This window comes from Syngnathoides biaculeatus, chromosome 6 (genome assembly GCF_019802595.1).
Source record: "Syngnathoides biaculeatus isolate LvHL_M chromosome 6, ASM1980259v1, whole genome shotgun sequence".
NCBI classification, from domain to species: Eukaryota; Metazoa; Chordata; class Actinopteri; order Syngnathiformes; family Syngnathidae; genus Syngnathoides; species Syngnathoides biaculeatus.
Genome location: NC_084645.1, coordinates 531,627 through 551,400, shown reverse-complemented (window position 1 = coordinate 551,400; position 19,774 = coordinate 531,627). Strand labels below are relative to the sequence as shown.

General features: G+C 41.7%; 1 protein-coding gene across 1 annotated transcript in view; it reads left to right on the top strand.

Annotated features, from left to right (window-relative positions):
* si:ch211-212o1.2 (uncharacterized protein LOC492735 homolog) overlaps positions 1-19,774 on the top strand; it is a 38,127-nt gene that overhangs the window by 6,533 nt on the left and 11,820 nt on the right. The window contains exons 2-4 of the mRNA XM_061823680.1: positions 11,731-11,850; positions 12,445-12,536; positions 19,439-19,583. Of these exons, the coding sequence (XP_061679664.1) occupies positions 11,731-11,850; positions 12,445-12,536; positions 19,439-19,583 (357 nt within the window). The remainder of the gene's footprint in view (positions 1-11,730; positions 11,851-12,444; positions 12,537-19,438; positions 19,584-19,774) is intronic.

The following is a 19,774-nucleotide window of genomic DNA, read 5'->3' as shown; positions in this document are numbered from 1 at the left end:
GGACCCGCTCCTTGGCACATCACCTTATTGTGATGAAGGAGTTTGTGTGTCCCAATGATCCTAGGAGCTCAGTTGTCTGGGGCTCAGACTCCTTGCTGGGTCACCCATGGGAAACCGAGTCGAGGTGATGGACCAGACAAAGCACAGCTTTAAGACGCCTATGACGAATAAAATAATTAGATGTAGGTTTTCCTTGCCCGGACGCGGGTCAACAGGTCTCAAGGCGCGCTCTTCTATCTTTTGGGTTGAGGACCCGAGGTGGCTAAAAAAAGCTCCTTAATGGGTTTCCTGTGTGAAATGCAGTAGTTCAGAAACATTTTTCATTTACTATTTTGGTTCAATTTACTAGAGTTCCCTTTTTTTTAAATTCCAATAGTCTAGATGTGAGTTTGCTGGTACTCAGTGCAGGGGTGTCTCTATTTTCATGGGATACATGGCTGCGATGCACTCCAAAATAAAATAAAAAAATCTTAAACCTGATGCAACAATTTTATAAATATCTCCTAAACTATAATATATTCTGCAAATGATATATAAATGCTGGATGTGTTGGTTTTAGCATGTTTAGTTGAAGTTGAATGATGTCAAAATGTCCCTTGGATCCCTCAGAATTTCTGTATGCGACCCGAGGAGAAAAGCTTATGGACACACCTTTTCTGTTCATGTCTGTAATGGTGCACAGTTGGTTTCAGTACATGAAAAGAGCAAGAAACAAAAAATACATATAAAATGTTGCACGTTCATGTTTGGAGCAGGTAGAGTCAAAAAGACTTATTTGTTTTGGTGCTTGCAGCCAAAAGGCCCAGCAGGTCGCAGGCAGCGGATGCGCTTGTCCACGCTAACAATGCCACCAGGACATTTGAAGGCAAACTTAAAAGTAAAAATGCTTCCCACATGCTGACAAGTGTCTGTTAAAGACAACTAAACAGGCTCAATTCCAAATGCCAAAGAGTCCATTTAAGGCAGCGCCACACTGTTATGTGCTCAGATGTTTGGCTGCGTGTCTACGCTGGCGGGAGGTAAATCTAAATAGTAGTTTGCCTTGTTAGACTTTGGACAAGTTAGATGAGCCTAACGTGGCCTCATTACAGCACAGCCTGGATGGACAAACAGCTGGAGACGTCTGCGTTTGTCTCTGCTGCTTTGCTTCTCCTCCCGCTCCTTCTTCTCGTCCCGGCTCGCCCCTCCTCTCCTTCGACCTCCCGAGGGGCTGAAGAGACGCCCTCGGCCCTCGTCCTCCTCAGCCGACGTGTCGCTTCATCATGTCCTCATCTTAGGGCGCACAAACCCACGTGTGGGATTGTGCATTTGTAAACCACAGCTAGATGTTAGCAGTAGAACCTCCAAACTCTATTTTGGACAATGAGAACCCAATTAACACCCCGAAGAGACACGATACTGAAGCGGAGTTAGGCCCAATTATTACACTTGGATGTGAAGGTAACATTAAAAAAAAATAATAAAATACAATCAAACTGGCCCAAGTGAGGATAACTAGTGGTGTTGGACTGCAACACCGTATGAAGGCCAGAGTTGTTAAGTCAGTTTTAGTCACATACTGTAAGTAGTTTTTAAGGCCCATAACACATGATAGGAAATGATGTACAGCTTCATCTCGATAAATTCAAGTTCAGCTGAAAACTGAATTTACTTAGTCCATTCAAGCAGTGAAACAAATTTATAATATTGATTTGACTGCATGCCAGGTGAATTAATTAAAAAAAAAATTTCAATAATTTTCATGACTATAGCTTACAGAACATATAGAAAATTGGTAGGAATTTGCCAAATGAGTCAATTCTTTTTAAATGTCATGTCAACGATGTGCTTACTGGTATGCTTATATGACAGTAAGCGATATTAAAAGTTTACTTAAAATCTTGCCTGTACAAGATTTGTGACGGTAACAGTTTGACTTTGGAACGTTTTGTGATTTCCTATAGGAAAAAAACAATACAAATATGAACAGATCATAGGGCGATGGATCCTGGAGTAGGATATTAAACTAAGTATAATATATACTTGTACAGTGTAGTATTCCATCCTAGGTGTTAACTTGACCACACTCTTACACTTTGTTGAATTCTTAGCAATAGCCATAAAAGTCCAGGCCCCTCATTTTTTAAATCGCGTATGGAACATGGAGTCAGTCATACAACGGAAATTTAGAGGAGGTACACATACAAAAAAGAAAAAAATCCACATTTTTCAAACATTTGTGCACATCTCGCACAAACGAGTATATTGTATTGATAAATCATACCTGTTCTAAAGTGCCAAGCTTGCACACGCTGAGTCTCATTTGCATTGAGAAACACCTCCAATTAGCTCTCCAAGAATGTGGGGGTTGACTCCCCGAGCCCATAGAGAAGGTGGAGAAAAATGAATATCTCCACGAGACCGACAGCGATTGAGGAACTTGAGAAGAGAAATGTAACCTAGTTGGAATTTAACTTTGTGGGTTACAGAAATGGACCAAAAACATCCGGTTTGGAAGAAAAAAAATGCAGGCATTATCACTACCAGGGAAAAATGATGTTGGTCGGTGGAAGAATTTAACCACTGCTCCTAACAGGTTATAAAAGGACAGGCACTTTGTTTCTGTGTGGAGTCGTGTATACTGATTACTTTAAATGTAGAGTGCAAGTGCAATATGTTGGTTCATTTAAGGAAAAGAAAGTGGACTCTATTTTCATAACTGGTGTAAGTCTGCCACAGCAAGCAGTGTGATTCTGCACCCAGGCAGGTTTGGCACGGTTTTCCTAATGTCGTAGACTCACACAAGCCGGGTTATTAAAAAAATGGTGGACGTCATTCGCGGCTTATCTCATTCCCTTTCCAATTACTGGTAGTGACACGCAAGATGGCGGATAAGGGCATCCTGGGATTGGGGACGTCATCGGAAATGGTTTACTCAGGTGTTCAAATACTCATTTGCAGCCGTATCACAACTAAATTATAAAAAAATCATACATTGTGACTTCTAGATTTTTCTTTTTAGATCATCTCTCTCTCTCAGAGTGGACATGCACCTCTGATTAATATTTTAGACCCCTCCATGATTTCTAAGTGGGAGAACTTGCAATATAGCAGGGCGTTTAAATACTCATTTTCTTCACTGAAGCTAAGCTGCTAATAACCAGTAATTGTTAGATGAATGCAGATTTCCCCGACTGATGAACCAGCCTCAACTGTGACAACCACAGCTTTAACCTGTCAGGTTGACCCCGCGAGAGGTTAAAGGAGGACACATTTGGGTGCGGTTTCTCAGTTTTTCTTGCAGTTTGGTGCACAACACGTCGTCATCTTGGCTTAGCTAGAACAAATGGCCTGTAATGCTAAGCACCAATGACATCAGGGGCGGGATCAAGGATGTTTCTTCCGGGTCTGGCTGTGAAAGCTGGCACATATCCAGATTTTGCTTGGATTTAAAAAAAATGTTCTTTATTTTAATTTTTTTTCTTCTATTAATGTCCAAAATATATGGAACAATAATATAACTTCACATTGGAGGGTTTATTGTACATGTAAATTTTAGGGAGAGTCTTCCTTTAAGTAGAATAACCAGTTAAGGGTGTTGTATGCCTCTCGGCCAAAGATAGCTGGGGTAGGTTGCAGCATGCCCGTGACCCTTTTAAGGATAAGCACTATGGAAAGTGGACCTCTGAATGGTAGATTGACACTTTTGAGAGACACCCTTTCTCTGAAATACACACAACTGTGTGAAATACAGTATACAATACCACACAGTGGCTTCGGGCAAGCCTTCTAGCTACCATTCTCCTGTTGACCTTGACTGCGTGTGTGTGTGTGTGTGTGTGTGTGTGTGTGTGTGTGTATGCAATTATTCTGATGAGGGCCACAGATGAATATGGTGGTTGCTGAAAGCCCAAGGGATGACTGGATGGCAACCATCACACACACACAAACACGATTGGATCTGTCCATCTTTTGTGTGTGTGTGTGTGTGTGTGTGTGTGTGTGTGTGTGGTGTGTGTGTGTGTGTGTGGTGTGTGTGTGTGTGTATGTATATGTGTATCTCCATAGGGGCGAGAGGCTGGAGCACGGCCGACTTACACTCGCTCTCTTGTGGCTTCAAAAGTGTGTGTGTGTTGTTGGTGAATCTCATTTGCCACATTCCTCTCTTTGTTGCTGTTGAATCTACAGGGTAATAGATTTATTAAGTTTGTCTGACGCGAGTGTGTGTGTGTGTATATTGTTTCTTCTTCTCTTGAAAGTGTACTTTGCATTCATGTTGGTTTTGTGTGTGCACCAATAAGTGTGTGTGCACGTGTGTGTGTGTGTGTGTGTCCCAAGTTCTGGGGTCCGCAGAGATCACATGAAAGGAATGAGGCCTGTGACTGATCCACTACTCCTAAACAAGGGAATTTAACACCCCCCCATCCTCTGAGTGTCCCCCCCCTCACCCCTCTCACCCTGATACTGTCTGTCTCCCCCATCTCCCGATGCCTCTTTCATTCTCTCCAAGCATGTGACCCACTTTTACCACCCACAACACCCCCACCCTCATTCGCTCCATGTCCCATCTGAAGACGGTCTACTGAGAACAAGCCAGGGACACACAAAGCGAGACGCGGGATAAAAACAGTCGCAGAGGCGTCTGTGTTGTGGTTTATTGTCCTTTGTGATGCACATCGGAATAGTCGTCACTTTGCACCTCTATGAATATTTTTTTTCTTCTGGAGGAGTTGAATGGATGTTGAAAGGTCACTTATGTCCGTTTTCTCCTGCAGAGTACCTACTCAGCCCAGCCCTACGTGCTGTTGATTCCCCCCCCCAATGGAGAAAGCATGTGCTACATATTTGTGGTACCAGGTCAGCTAGCAGTTGCAGGATCCTAGGCAGTATACCATGGAACCCACTGCTGGTCTGTCATTGATCCAACAGAGTTTTCATTCCTACCTAGTTGTAAAATACGTAGCACTCTTGCTGAATGTTTGGTCACCTTGAATCGGTGCCTCTACTCAGCAGTCTCCACTTTGCTGTAGTTGGCTTGCTGCCCTCAGTTTCCTATTGGTTCAAAATAGTCCCATCACATTGTTTTTGTCACCTTTTAGCTGAATCTTTGCTTGTTTCAGATTTGAGTGTGGCTGGCATTGTGTCAATAGCTTCACGATCCTCTTATTGGCCAAAATAGGATAAAATCAGATTATTAGCCATCCTTATGCCTCAAGATCAGTTCTGCTTCCTGTTGTTTCTTCAGTGCCACCGTCTGTAATCCGTACATCATGGCCGGCCTCACCACAGTCTAAACTTTGCCCTTCATCCTAGTGGAGACTCTTCTGTCACAGAGAACACCAGACACTTTCCGCCAACTGTTCCACCTCGCTTGGACTCGTTTCTTCACTTCTTTACCACATTCTCCATTGCTCTGTATTGTTGACCCCAAGTATTTGAAGTCATCCACCCTCGCTATCTCTTCTCCCTGGAGCTTCACTCCTCCTTCTCCGCCCCTCACATTCATGCACATATATTCTGTTTTACTTTGGCTAATCTTCATTCCTCTCCTTTGCAGTGCGTGCCTCCATCTTTCTAATTGTTCCTCCGCCCGCTCTCTGCTTTCACTATCACAATATCATCTGCAAACATCATAGTCCAAAGGGATTCCAGTCTCACCTCATAGATAGAGTAAAATATAATGTTTTAAAATCCGTACATATGTGTAAATTCAAGTTCAGAAGATTGAAAGTTCTCAGAATTGTACAACAAGCAGTCACTCACATTTGAAAAATGTACGAGTGTGGTCAGTCATGCCCGCTGATATAGAGTTGCGGGTGTGTGTTCCGTTTGTAATTATGAGTGTACCCTTTAAGAATGGAGGGGGCTGTGTCACGTAGTTGTCAGAGGTTGGCTGAGCAGCAGCTCGTTGTTAGAGACTGTGTGCTTCTTGTTTAAAAAAAAAAAAAAGACGTCAGGCTGTGGTTCACTGCGCTGGATCGTTTTTCATGTGCCCTGAGAGTGTGCGACAAGTGTGCAATTGAGCAGTGGCGCAGGTGTGAGGGAGCATTGGTCAAGACAACACAAAATAAGCAACGCCTTTCAATATCCATGTATTTCTACTGATAAAAAAATTTATGCGCGTGATTTTTCGTGCTCGACTGTACAGATTTGCGAGTGCGATGATGCGTGGGTGTATAAGCGCCCATCAAATCACAGTGACTGACTACAAGTGAACAATGTTGTATGAGTCTGGTTAGTGTGTCAAAAGGATGTGGATGTGATCTCGACTCGGCCCTGCGCCTGTGTGGTTTTTCTCTGGGTGGGTTGTCCTCTGGCTTTCTCCAAAATGTATACATAAAGTTTGTTAACTGGAATCTCTAAATGGGCCATCTGTTGGAATATGAATGAGAATGAGAATTTGTCTCTATGTGCACTTTCAAGTTTATTTCTATCGCCCTCAAAAGAGTCTCAAAGAGCTTAAAAGCCCCACAGTTCACATAGATTGATGACATTCCATGGTCTATTTTTTCTTCTTACGCTGTGGCGACCCCGAAAGGGACAAGCTGAAAGAAACACACACACTTCTATTCTTCTTTCAGTGCTGTGCCATCTGCTGGATCTGGCGTGATATAACACCCATTCACCCCACACATTGTGGCCAGTACTGTAGTCTGTTTTTTATCGAAGAAGCACATTTTAATGAGTCTGCTCTTTGTTGGGCATTATGAAATTCTGAAGCAAGAAATAAATCACAATAAAGCTAATAAAGCAGCAATTGTGTGTCTGAATGAGTTCCATTTGTTTCTTTGCGCCACATATGTTAGTCATTGTGGTCTCATAAAAACAGTAAAGTACACGACTTCAGGGAGCCTGCGGAGCACAGAGCTCCACCAAAGGCTCAAAAATAAAAATGATTTTTACACAATGCTAATGTGATGACTTCTATTTGGCCCAGACTTTACCCCCACTTTCAAAATAACACTGAGAAGAAACCTCTTCTTCTTTGGTCTAATTGTGTCCATATGATAGTGTTAAACTATACAGTATTGTTTATTCTTGTGTGTGCATGTGTGCCCCGTACACTATTAGTATTCAGTATGTGTTGGCAGCCTGCTGGCCGCCACTCGTTCCCCAGACAGCAAATCAGGCGCGTTGATTAATTTCAGCCTATTAGCGCCCCTCGTTCCCCTCCCTTGGCCCCGCCCAGGTTAAATTGCCGCGCACGCCCACGCGCACGATCTCAGGGAGGGGGTGCTGCAGGTTGAGCGATGGCAGAGGGGTTACCAGGGAGGCTTGTTGTCAGAATAATATAAATGAGGGCTGCTGTGCTCATGTGTGTGTGTAACGCTAATTTTAGTGTTTTTATACCAAGTTTAGGTGAGGTCGTGTGTGCAACTTATAATTTTGCTGTTCATGTGCCAGCTGTAATTGGCGTGTGTGTGTGTGTTGGCTAATTGAGATATTGTGTCTCTCGTATCTTAACGCTTTTGTAGTTCTAAATTTTCAGGTCCTTTTCACGGCTGTTTTTGTGTTTCCGTCCATAGCCGTGTGTGATATCCAGCAATGCCACAGCCTGAGGGACATGAGCTTGTGTGTGTGTCCTCATGCACTCAGCGGAGGCCTGTCCTAGTTTCCTTCCCCTCACCAGGGAGCCAGAGGATCCAAGGACTGACGCACATCACCTGACAGCCGCCCCTCTGCTCCGCGACCCTACACTGTGTGCGTTTGTGCGCGTGTGCTCTCCTGATGGATTAAATGTGTATTTGTGTCACAAGACATGAGTTTGTGCTAAACTGATGTGAGCGTGAGTTAGAGAATCTGTCAGTTGGGGTGTCATTGTGTGTAAGCCAATTTAAACAGTGAATTTTGCCATACTGATCCCTTCAAGTCTGCATGTGTGCCTGTGTATTGGATTCTATGCATTGGTACACATTAAAACAGCAGCGAGGATTGTTATTTGGTGGGGTTGGGGTAGGGTCCAAGGCTCCTGCTGCAGTTATCGACTTTTAAAGAAGTGTGAGAAATCTAAATCAGCAGCATTAAGCATGCCATACCATAGACAATGTCCAGAAAATTAGTTAACACAAAATGACAGGTCTTGTGACTGGTCCACTGTTCTAAATAGAAATGGACCTTTCCGACATGTCAATCACTCGGACAATAACAGTCAATCAGATTGCCGCATTGTCTTAACCCCTGGCCTGACAAGCCCCTCTCACCACATTGGCCCAGAAGCAATGCTGGTTGTTGGAAAAGTTAATGTTACAAAGAAAATGGTCCTCAGATGCGCTTGGGGAACGTGCAATTCTGATGAAAGCTATCCTGCTAGGTTACAAGGGGTCCGGTTGATTCATTTTCTAAAGCCTGAAACACAGTTGACAAAGTATCTACGATGGATTAAGGCTCACGGAAGAGTGCACGTACAACTAAATGTGAACAATATCAACAAACACAAAGCTGTATGTTCAAAGGTAAGGGAGGGAGAAGTATCTTCTCTGAGTTTAATTGAATTATTATCAGTGCTTTATACATTGCAGGAGAACAATGTATCACTGACCTGCTAAATGAAGTGTGTAATGTTTTTTGCTGAAGAGTCGGGCACGTGATACGTAAATGCGTGATGTCATGCAAGAAAAATAAGACTACAATGATATTACTCGTGATCTTTCCAAGTAAAAAGTACTCACCCTGCTTTACATGTGCAGTACGATTCCACTGTTTTATCCTGTTGGATTTCAATATAAAGTTTGTGAGGCGTCACACATTTTTGCATCGATCGCCAACGTTTCGCTGTAATTCTGACATTGCGTCCTGCTCCGTCCAAAATCTTCATTCCGTTTACATATCCTTCTGTGAAATAGTTGAGACCTCTCTGTAGCACTCTCTTGGAAAAATTTGACGCATTTGGCAAAAAACATACCCCAATATTATCTGGAATACGTGATAAAGAATAGACTTCACACCTGTTTTGTTCAATTGCCATTTTGAAAGCTTGTGGGACATGGCTAAGGGGGCGGAGCGTAAGGTCGCCATCGGAAAGGTCCATTGACTGTGGAGTTACACTCAGAATGTTTTTTTTTTTCCACACTGATACCAGGATGAGTAGTCATTCTTGAGTACTCTCCAAACAGTGATGACCAGTTACAAGACTACAAATAAATGTTTCCCCACAATATCGGAATCCCTTTGTCGGGTTTTTATGGAGGAACCAACACTTATGAGATTGAAATGATTAAAATAAACAAAATCACTTAAATCAATAAGTGCAAAGAAATTAATCATGTTTTTGCCCAAAGTCAGCTGGAATAGGCTCCAGCTCCCCGTGACTAACTGGGATAAGTGGTGTTAACAATGGAAAGAAAAAAAAAAAAAAGTACAGCATAATCAATTACTGTACAGGGCTCTTGAATTACTTTTCCATTTGTAGCTCTGGACCATGCATGATGTGTGTACTCTTCTGTAATTGGCATACCGTGGCCGTCTGTGTGGGTATTTATGCTGTATATTCTATATAATATTAGATAATATATTATTGTATCATTATTATATTGTAAGAATTATATTATCACAAGTATACTCTATAATGTATGTTGTGCATGTGCATGTAGGTGTGTATGTATATGTAACAGCAGCATAGCTTTAAGGACACTAGTTGACACTGACACTAGTTGCATAAATGGGGGTTTGGATACAGGAAAAATGAGTGTGATTTGAATATAAAACATGTATTGATTAAATGACCAGAAATTGATTTCTCCTAAGAATGTAGTTGTTAGTTGCAAAAAATCCCAGGTAAATATTTTTGTTGGAACTTTTTCAAAATGATTTGACTGAATAATTTACCTGGTGGGTTTAGAATTGAGTCCCAAAAAGGCCAAATGACTTTGTGTTGGCCAGATTTTAATTGTGACGGGCCGCCACAATTGAATTTATATGTGGGAACTCCTGCATACAATTAGAATTTACATAATATATACTGTAGGCAGCATGGTGGCTCAGCTGGTAAAAGTGTTGGCCTCTCAGTTCTGAGGACCCGGGTTCAGTCCCGGCCTCGCCAGTGTAGAGTTTGCATGTTCTCCCTGTGCCTGCATGGGTTTTCTCCAGGTACTCCGGTTTCCTCCCACAACCCAAAACCATGAAACATCAATTGGACACTCTATATTGCCCCTAGGTGTGAATGTGAGTGCGACTGTTTGGCTCTATGTGCCCTGCGATCGGCTGGCAACCAGTTCAGGGTGTACCCTGCCTCCTCCCCGTTGACAGCTGGGATAGGCTCCAGCACTCCCCGCGACCCTCGTGAGGATAAGCGGCAAAGAAAATGGGTGGATGGATATACTGTAATTGTGAACATAGACCTTTCTTTCTGACTCACATGATGATTTATTTGCATTGTCAAATAGCCGCAGTGTATTGCTAAATGTTGACAAGGATATCATTTTTTTATCAGACTTTTTTTTTTTTTTTTTTTTGGGATGGCTGGAATCTGCTGCCTTTTGAGTACCAATATCTTTGAAATAAGACCGGCATCAGCGTGATGCTAATACCTGATATCAGCACTCAACCATCCATAGTTTAAACATTTTGTCGCTTTTCACACTGTCGCAGGCAATATGATTTACTCCAAAAGGCAAAAGATCCAGTCTGTTTCCGATCACAACTTTGTACTTAGGCCTCGTGTATATTTCCTGACTGTTAAACAGAAGTACAGATTTGAGTTCAAAAACACCAACTATGCAATCCTACTTTCCATCTTTACATCCAACTACCACAAGAAATGCAACTGTTTTCCCCGATTTAAGTTAAAGCCACGGAGAATCTCAACTTAAGATTCCATTAGAACAACTCTTCAGTCTCTTTCCAACTTTGATGCTATTTCCAGGAGGTGAAAGGTCACCTTTTGACAGTTCTTGAAATATCCATAATCACGTCTCTTAAATCTCCTGTGACCACTTTGCTGCATCCTTTATGAGCGCTTATTAATAGTCGCTCAGGTCTATAGGCGCGCCCACTCGGAGGTCTGTGTGCTTAATTCAAAAACTGCCATTAATATCTCATAGGCTGCTAATGCTGCCGTAAAGGAGGATCCGAGCACATTAAAGTTTTACGAAGAAGAGCGGGGAAATATAAGTATGAAAACTTCTAAAACAGAGAAACGTTTTCTGTTTATTTTGTACAATCGTGAAACGTGATTGGCTGTGAGCTGTCATGTGATCTGACACCTCCAAAGAAAGTGCAAAATCATGCAAGTATCATGAAAGGACCAGAACCTACTCCCATCATAATTAATAAGCTCGAGATCCGCACTGCGTGTGTGTGTTTTCAATAATTCACGATTACTAAGTGTGTGTCCCTCGCCCATAAAAGTGCTGATAAATGAGTTTAGAATAAAAGAATGGTCCGTGCTGTCTTCAAATGAATACTGCTGACCTCTCTGATGAGGCTGACGTCCCACCTGAAACGGCCCAAGCGTATGCGTGTGCGTCCGAGTGGGCTTGGTGCTATGTCAGTGTTGGTGTATCACATATAAGAGGTCATGATCCCACAGCCCAGAGTACAACTGTCTTCATATGCCTGATTATATATTAAAATCCTGAACGGAACAGACACACACTCACACACTGAACTTGACTTTCTTAATCTCTTTGCTAGTGCTGTAACGCTTGATTAATTGAAAGCTGTTTTTGTAGTGAAAATCGACAGCTTCATTCAATTTCCAAATAACTCCACTCAGACAATAGTTTGAAAAGTGTTTCTTTTGTGTGTCTTCAGGTAAGCGTGTCCAGGAGTGGGTGTGTGTGATCGTTTGCCTCGCCCTCTTCGTCGTCAACTTCACTTTGCTCCTCCTGAACTTCTCCGCCCTCGACGTATATAAGATTGTTCTTGGCATCGGTGAGTTGGAATTCAGCGAAATAAGGAATACGCTTGCGCTTGTTCAAAGACAGGACACATTGATATAGGTCTTGCAATCAAAATCACAAAATCTCCAATTTAGGTGCATTTTTCATTGAAGCTTTATGTGCGTACATTTGAATTGTAACTATGTAATTACAGTTTTGAAATGACATGTTTATTTGGATTTCTGCCTCCCTCTTGATGAACACTGGGGCCTACAATGCTGCTGTATTTTAATAGCGGCCATTATGGTGGTACCTGGAGATGCAAGTATTTTGGGACGTGGCACTTGGGGTCAACATTTTGAGTACCCCTGTGTTGAGGTTTGCCAATAACTTTACATCAGATATCATTCACAGTAGCAGAATTAATATTAGTATAGTATATACTACTTAACATTAAATAGTTAAATAGTTAAAATAGTGATTATTTGTCTCATTTGGCCTGAGCAACATCAGCCGCCTTGTGTCATAAATCATTCAAATTCATTAGGTTACTTCTTGTTTTTTTTTCCTGACAATCTGAGAAAATCTCATTATTATGAGGATGATGATGATTTATGATTGCATTTTTTTTCTGTTTATGTTCTAGTGCTTGGAATATTGACAGCAGACTTTGCATCGGGAATGGTACACTGGGGGGCGGATACGTGGGGATCTGTCGACATCCCCCTTATTGGCAAGGTATGCACACAAAAACACATTCGTCAGCCTTGTGATGATGCTTAAAAAGTAGCAGCAAGTGTCATTTGTTGTCATGGCAACAAATCATGATAGCGGCTAAATAGTCAGATAATTCGAACCGTCAGAACTGTGATCAGCAAATCAGCAAATGTCAGAGTGGCATCTCGGCTATTATGCACACACACACGTACCATCTTGGGTACACTACATTACACTTCCATTGTTGCATCCCCGCAGCCAATGAGAGTCGAGGTTGCTATTGCAGCTAAATAGAATGCGCGTGATCAGGTGCAGCATGCAGATTTGTTGTGATTAATGGGATGAGCATTCCATGTGTTATGAAATATTCATTAATAAAATTACGTGCTTATCGAGTGTGTGTGTTTGGAGACCTGAAGCATTCTAATTATACAAGGAGCTATCATTTCTGTCAAAGCCATAATTAATCATTGTATGACTAATGTTGTAATATGTCTGTATTTGATTAGTACATCAAATCACGCAGGCATTTAGTAAAATGCACATAATCGACACTGTTGTTATGATGTAATTAGCTGTATTGTAGTTTAATTATTGTATATATTAGCAGGTTGTGGTATTGGAAAGAAATCATTAATCTCACCCAAATAAAAAGGAGGAGGGTTTAATTTTTTGTGTCCATTTTGCTGTTATAGTGTGTGCTGGATAAAACCAAATCCCTCGAGTTGGGCTGAAACAACCTTTTGTCCTAATTTTGTTGATATGTTGTTTTAACAAATCCATAGTATTGGTCAATGCCTGCATGGGTGTATTACTTTTACAAATAATTGACCATTGTTAGTTATTGAAAATGGCTTGCTCTGTTTCACAGTGCAATGCTGATGTATCAACAAACAAGTCCTGAAAACAACATAACTATATATATATATATATATGTGTGCGTGGGTGCGCACGCGTGTGTGTGAGAGAGTTCATTTTACATGTTGAGACAGATGTACGAGGTGTGTGAGAAAAGTAAACTGCCGATAACAACCAAATGCTGCATTGGGAGGGGTTCTGTAATCAAGTTAGTCCCCAAGCCGGAGTAAGCTTTGAAGAAGCCATGGCATTTTATCACCATTTTCTCACATCCATTTTCACATTTTCTTTCCGGTTCTGCTCCCTCTTGTTTGTTGTTGTTTTTTTTTTTATTAAAGTGTTTAGGTGGTCCTCAATGCACCTTTTTGCTAATATTATACAGTTTTTATGCAGAATTCGAATCTGAAACTCTTTATCCATTTTTCGATTATTGTCAAAAAATGAAATCGCACATTGCTGGGTTCGCCGGAAAAAGACGTAAACGAAGCGGAAACAGCTGAGTAGGAACGTGACGTCAAAACCGATGACATCAATGGCGAGCATTGGAATAATTCTAAGAACGACGATTTCGAGCGATGAACACACAGACAGTGAAGAATACGAGCTTTGTAAAAGGGTGTTAAAGGTGATCAATTTGAGCCAGTTAGACAGCACACATGTTCGAATGCAGAAGAAAGTGCCGAGCACGCAGGGAGCAGGATATGCCTTGTGTTGGAAACAAGGACTGGTACGCATTTGTTAAGTTCTTGTATGGTTTAGTTAGTCATAAACTGATAAATAATAAAGGCTTTGATATCCTGAATGTATATACAAAGTTTTCGGTCTTGTTTTAAAATTATGCAAATGCCGTGTATTTAGTAAATATGCACGCGACCACCCAGCTGTTCATTGTACGGCGCGATGGATCCGCTTGTGCTTGTATGAGAAACTATCTGCAGTACGATGTGTTTCCCTGGACTGACGTCAGAGGTCAGCCACATGCGTTTTTCAGACACGGGAAACTAGTTCAAAGTTCGGGGACTTTAATTCATAAACACTTGTATTTTTTGGTAAAAACATCAAAAAGTTCATGGATTTTATGACACAGTTGAACATATATTTTCGTCTCGATGAGATAATTTGCATTAGAAATTAGACATTCCATACACTGACAACATATATATACATATTTTCAATCTTTAAGTCACTCTTAGTGACTTAAATAGATAATCACATACCTGTAGATAAAAAAAATATAATCGGTAATTCCCGGCCTACAGAGCACACCTGGTTACAAGCCTCACCGAGCACATTTGTAAAGGAAGTACCATTTGGTCCATACATAGGCCGCAGCTGTGTAAAAGCCGCAAGTGCCTGCATTGTAACTCACATTGAAACACAAGATATTTCCAAAGACAGCACACAGAAAGAGTTTAATGCTAATGCTAGCGCTGCCACTAGCGCTAACAGGGTTAAAATAATACGAGACAATATGAGACACGCCAGTAACACAGCAGCAACACGCTAAACGCTAAAGCTAGCGCAGGGCTAACAGGGCCAGTAAAAAGTCACTTCCTCGGCACAAATATTCCACCGGTCTCATGCTTACCTTTTCCCGCTCGTGCGCCCCCTTGCGGCCGTTAAGAAAATGCACAAATTGGCCGCATCACCGCATAAACCGCAGGGTTGAAAGCATGTCCAAAAAGTTGCGCCTTAAAGGCTGGAAATTATGGTACTGTATATTTGGCCACGAAAAGCTACACTGCAGGTGGCTGTGGGAGGGGGGCCACAGGAACTCTTTGGGGAAGGCCACACTGTGTTGGAACAGGTTATATATTGTCAAATACAATCCATTTAGGAACGCTGGTAAACCATCACGCAGCGTATTGTGTTCAATTTGTTTACAGTATTTTCTTCCCATAAGAATGAATGGAAATTATAAACAATCGATTCTGGGACAACCCATCACATTCATAAAATTTTAATTGTAACTTTACAGGAAATCCATAAGTACTGCAAACGTTTTTATGAATGTATACAAATTATGTAACCTCTTAATAGTTACATAAACAAAACAACAAAGGCCTAATATGAACGTCTATTGCAATAGCAGAAGAAACATTTTTGACAGTCTTAATTGTCACATGGTAAAACGTGACATATTTTGTGCTTACTCAGTTGAACCCCAATGTTTTGTGTGACTTCATTTGTTTATTTTTCCAGAATTTTGGCCCCAACTTCAACTGCTACTAGTTATTTCCTCCAATCAGTATCATATTGTCTAAGTTTTCACATTTTACCATGAAACCAAGTGCATTTAATTTGCATTTACCTTGAGAGATTTTATTAGAACAGCAAAATATTGTGATTTAACACCAGTTATCTTTATAAGATTAATTGTTTGTAATCATATTTCCTTGCTCAAGGCAATGTGAGTGTGGAGCTTATTTTTGATGAGGCCTTTTGTGGGCTGGGACCAAAGACCCTGCAGCAGTCCCTCATTTGCATGGCCTGTACCACAAGAATGGACCTGTTTACAGAATGCTGTGTGTATACAAATAATAACAATAAGAAGAATAAAAAGACAGGCAGTGTAGTTCTTTTTGCATACACGTGTTTTTTGAGGTTGACGATAAAGATCTGTTTACGTGTTTTGAGCTGATTTGAATATGAAAGGCAGGTAGGCGGGCAGGCCAGAGAACACCTGAGGCTAATCGCGGCAGCTTTCAGCGTAAACCATTCCGTCACATTGTTACATTGTGTTTATGACATCATATTCTCAGTATTTTTCCTTCATGTGTCCTGTAATGGGCTGGCGACCAGTTCAGGTCATGCCAGTCTGTCAACTGAAGTCAGCTCCAGCACACCAATTGGTTCAGAGAATGGATGCACTTATAAATAATTAGTCATGGCTATTGGGCTTTGATGGTGACAATTTGGATTCAAACGTCACCCCCTTCCCTCCTCAGCCCCCTCACCACCACCCCTAAATAAGTCTTCAGTGCTTGCTACAATTGGCTGACAAACTGGCAATGGGTGTGGCCCAATCAACAAACTGTCCCTGATTGGCTGGGTTTCTTTCATGCCATTTCCCAAACAATCATTTCTGGAAATGAGTGAGCAAGTACACAATAAGATGAATCAAGGCTGTCAGTGACCTCATTAGCAACAACTGTGCTGTCATGTCAAAATGGCTACTCCTTTGTAGCTAAGGGATGCATTATTAGGAATCCCACTCATGTTCGAGGAAGGACACCCTCCGCTCCAATGTGATGGGCTGCAGGACACGTGTCATTACGTTATGATTTGATGCTGTCCCCTGGTAGGTGGAAAAAGAAGTACCGTAATTTCGTAAGACAGTCTAAAGCAGGGGTGTCAAACTCATTTTTGTCGTGGCCCACATTTTACTTATGGTTCCCCTCAGAGGGCCGTTGTGACTGGGAAACCATAAAAAGCTTTAACCGCCTCATCATATTTATATATATGAAATTTATGATCTCGTTTTGGAATCAGAAATTGAGAATAACGGGGTTTTCAACTATTGTGGTTTGATCACACAAAAACGCTTGGGACATCTTTTTATCAGTTATGATATAAAAATTTGAAATTTTAGTTTTTAAAAAAAATCATGAAAGTTGGTACATATGATTTGCCTTCACGGGCCACATAAAATCGTGTGGCGGGCCGGATCTGGTCCCCGGGCCTTGAGTTTGACGCCTGTGGTCTAAAGTACAATGTGCACCCAAAAAATCATGAAAACCCTTCTTTCTATCTATGATGCGTACCCATAACTTCCTATCCATTGATATATTTTTAGAGAGTAAATGTTAGTGTTGATCCCCTCATTTGTTTTTGTGATTATTGGTAAATCTGCTCAGTATTATTATTAATACCATGGTTTACTTTTTCTCTAGTAATGTATTAATTACTTTGCCGGACCTTCGTACCCTTTTAGTTTTACCACTGTGGCTTTAGAGAGGTAATTTCCGCCTCCTACTAGACCATTTGGCACGAAAGCCAGTTTACAGAACGTAATGAAAACGGAGACGTACACTTGTGGTGCAAGATAATTAAAAAAATAAATAAGACAACTAAAGCTACAGGGCAGTATGGTGGTGCAGCTGTAAAGTGTTGACCTCACAGTTCTAAGGTCCAGGGTTCGATCCCAGCCCCGCCTGTGTGGAGTTTGCATGTTCTCCCCGTTGTCTGTCTCTACGTGCCGTGGCTGGCAACCAGTTCAGGGTGTACCCTGCCTCCTGCCCGTTGACAGCTGAGATAAGGTCCACCCCTCCCGTGACCCTTGTGAGGATAAGTGGCTAAGAAAATGGATGGATGGATAGATAAATTTGTATGAATCTCATTAACCCTAAGCCATCCTAATCCGTAGCCATACACATAACCATGACAGATGTATATGTTTTTGATACAAATGTGATACATACTATTAGGAATGATCATCTCATTTGCATAGCTTTCGTGGGATTCCTAATTAACCATAAATGACATCCTGTGCAGCCGCTAATATTGCACGTTAGAAACTACCACTGATCTCAACGTTTGAGTGACACGTATTATTTATGTATTGTTTAGTTCCATCTTGTCACTGTCACAACTTGATTCTTGTGGAATTACGTGCAATTTGTGTCAACAGACATTTGACATGTATCACTTGAAATGTGTATCGCCAATTAATAAAACGTAGTGTAAAGCTGGCCTATAACAACAAAGATGCATGAAACGATATTGAGACTGTTCACAGGTTTAGCGTGTTTGCTCACCTTCCTCCTGTCTGTCATCACATGATTAACAAACATGTTACTGCATCTCTAAAAAGTATAATAGTTGGACCATTAGAGCAAGTTTCACTGAGTTGAATAAATCTGATAGGAATTGGAGGCTATTAGAGAAATAGAGTGGCAGCAGCAAAAAAAAAAAAGGAAAGATTTCGAGACGGAGAAAATAAATAACAAAAAGTCAGGTGAAATTACAGTAGGAAGGTCGAGGAGGAAGTGGGTGTAAGGGGGCGGCAGGGCGTGTCTGTACAACCACTGGGACGGCTGGTTGCCGGGGCAATAGGCGATGTGAGCTGGTGATTAGCGGATGTCGTGCAAGGCCGGCCTTTAAACGGTGTGGGATTAGAGGACACGCAGTGACCGGTGGCCCGCCGTTAACTGGGAGCGAGGATGCCGCCCCTCTCGGCATGACCTCCGCCGCTTAGCCGGCCTTTCATGTGGCTGAGGGCTGCCGCAGGGTTGGGAGAACAGACGGAGGTGGAAAGAGGCGACAAGAGGAGCGAGAGCTTCTAATTGTCAAGATACCAGTGGCGAGAAGCCACAAAGTTGGCAAATAGAAGAGCGTCATTGTGCGAGCATGCGACAATAATGAGTTTTCCTGCTGATGTCTCCACGGTTGTGTGTATCATAAAAATACACACCTTGCCTTTTGCCTTTCTTCCCTCTTGTAAATAAATTATCTTTACGCTCTATGTGAGTGTTTGAGCTGCTTTTTGTCCCCTCTGTGTGTCTGAGATGTAGATTCTTTTATCTGCCGTGCCTCGTGCACTCACAGAGAGGCGTATGCCTCTGCCCTCTTTGTGCGTCTTTATGTGTGTATTGGGAAGTGCACATTTTCCGATGTGTATGGGTTGTCCAAGGGTCATTTATGTGTATGAGTGCATTTGTGCAAGTTGACTGCTGTTCTGTGGTTTATTAAGATGCTGGATGTGAGCTTTGGGGTTGCACCGGCTGCTGAGCGCCGCTGAGTTTTTGTGTTGGTGTGCATTTGTGTGTGCTGCTGTGCTATAGTTCGAATTGTACTTTCCTTTTCTCAACGTGGGCTCTTAGTTAAAGAGAAAAAAATGAGCATCGGTTTTCCTAATTGGAGTACATTTTTTTAAAACAGCCTCACAGTGCCTGAGAGGGATTGATTGATTTTTTTTTTTTTTTTTTGTGTGCAATTGATTTCAGTACACATATCCATCTTATTAGAAAACAGGTTATCATTCCCTCGGAAATTATGGAATATAATGAGAAATGCCTTCAAATCTTACCCTGATTAAGGAAGTGTAACATTTTCTGTCTCTGCAGGCGTTTATTCGGCCGTTCAGGGAGCACCACCTTGACCCGACCGCAATCACCCGCCATGACTTTATTGAAACTAATGGAGACAACTGTATGATCCCCATCATACCACTGGCGCACATGGCCTACAAGTTCTTCACTTACACACCAGGTAACACACACATAACACAGACACAGAGCCTGAGCTCAAACACTCAGAAACGATTAAAATGATACTGAAACATGACCAAAAAAATTGATTTTAAACTATAGAGTAAATATTCTTTTGCAAATATATATTTACACATTTCATTTACTTGCCAAGCAATATGTTCTATTATATCCATTTGCGCTTCTTGACTG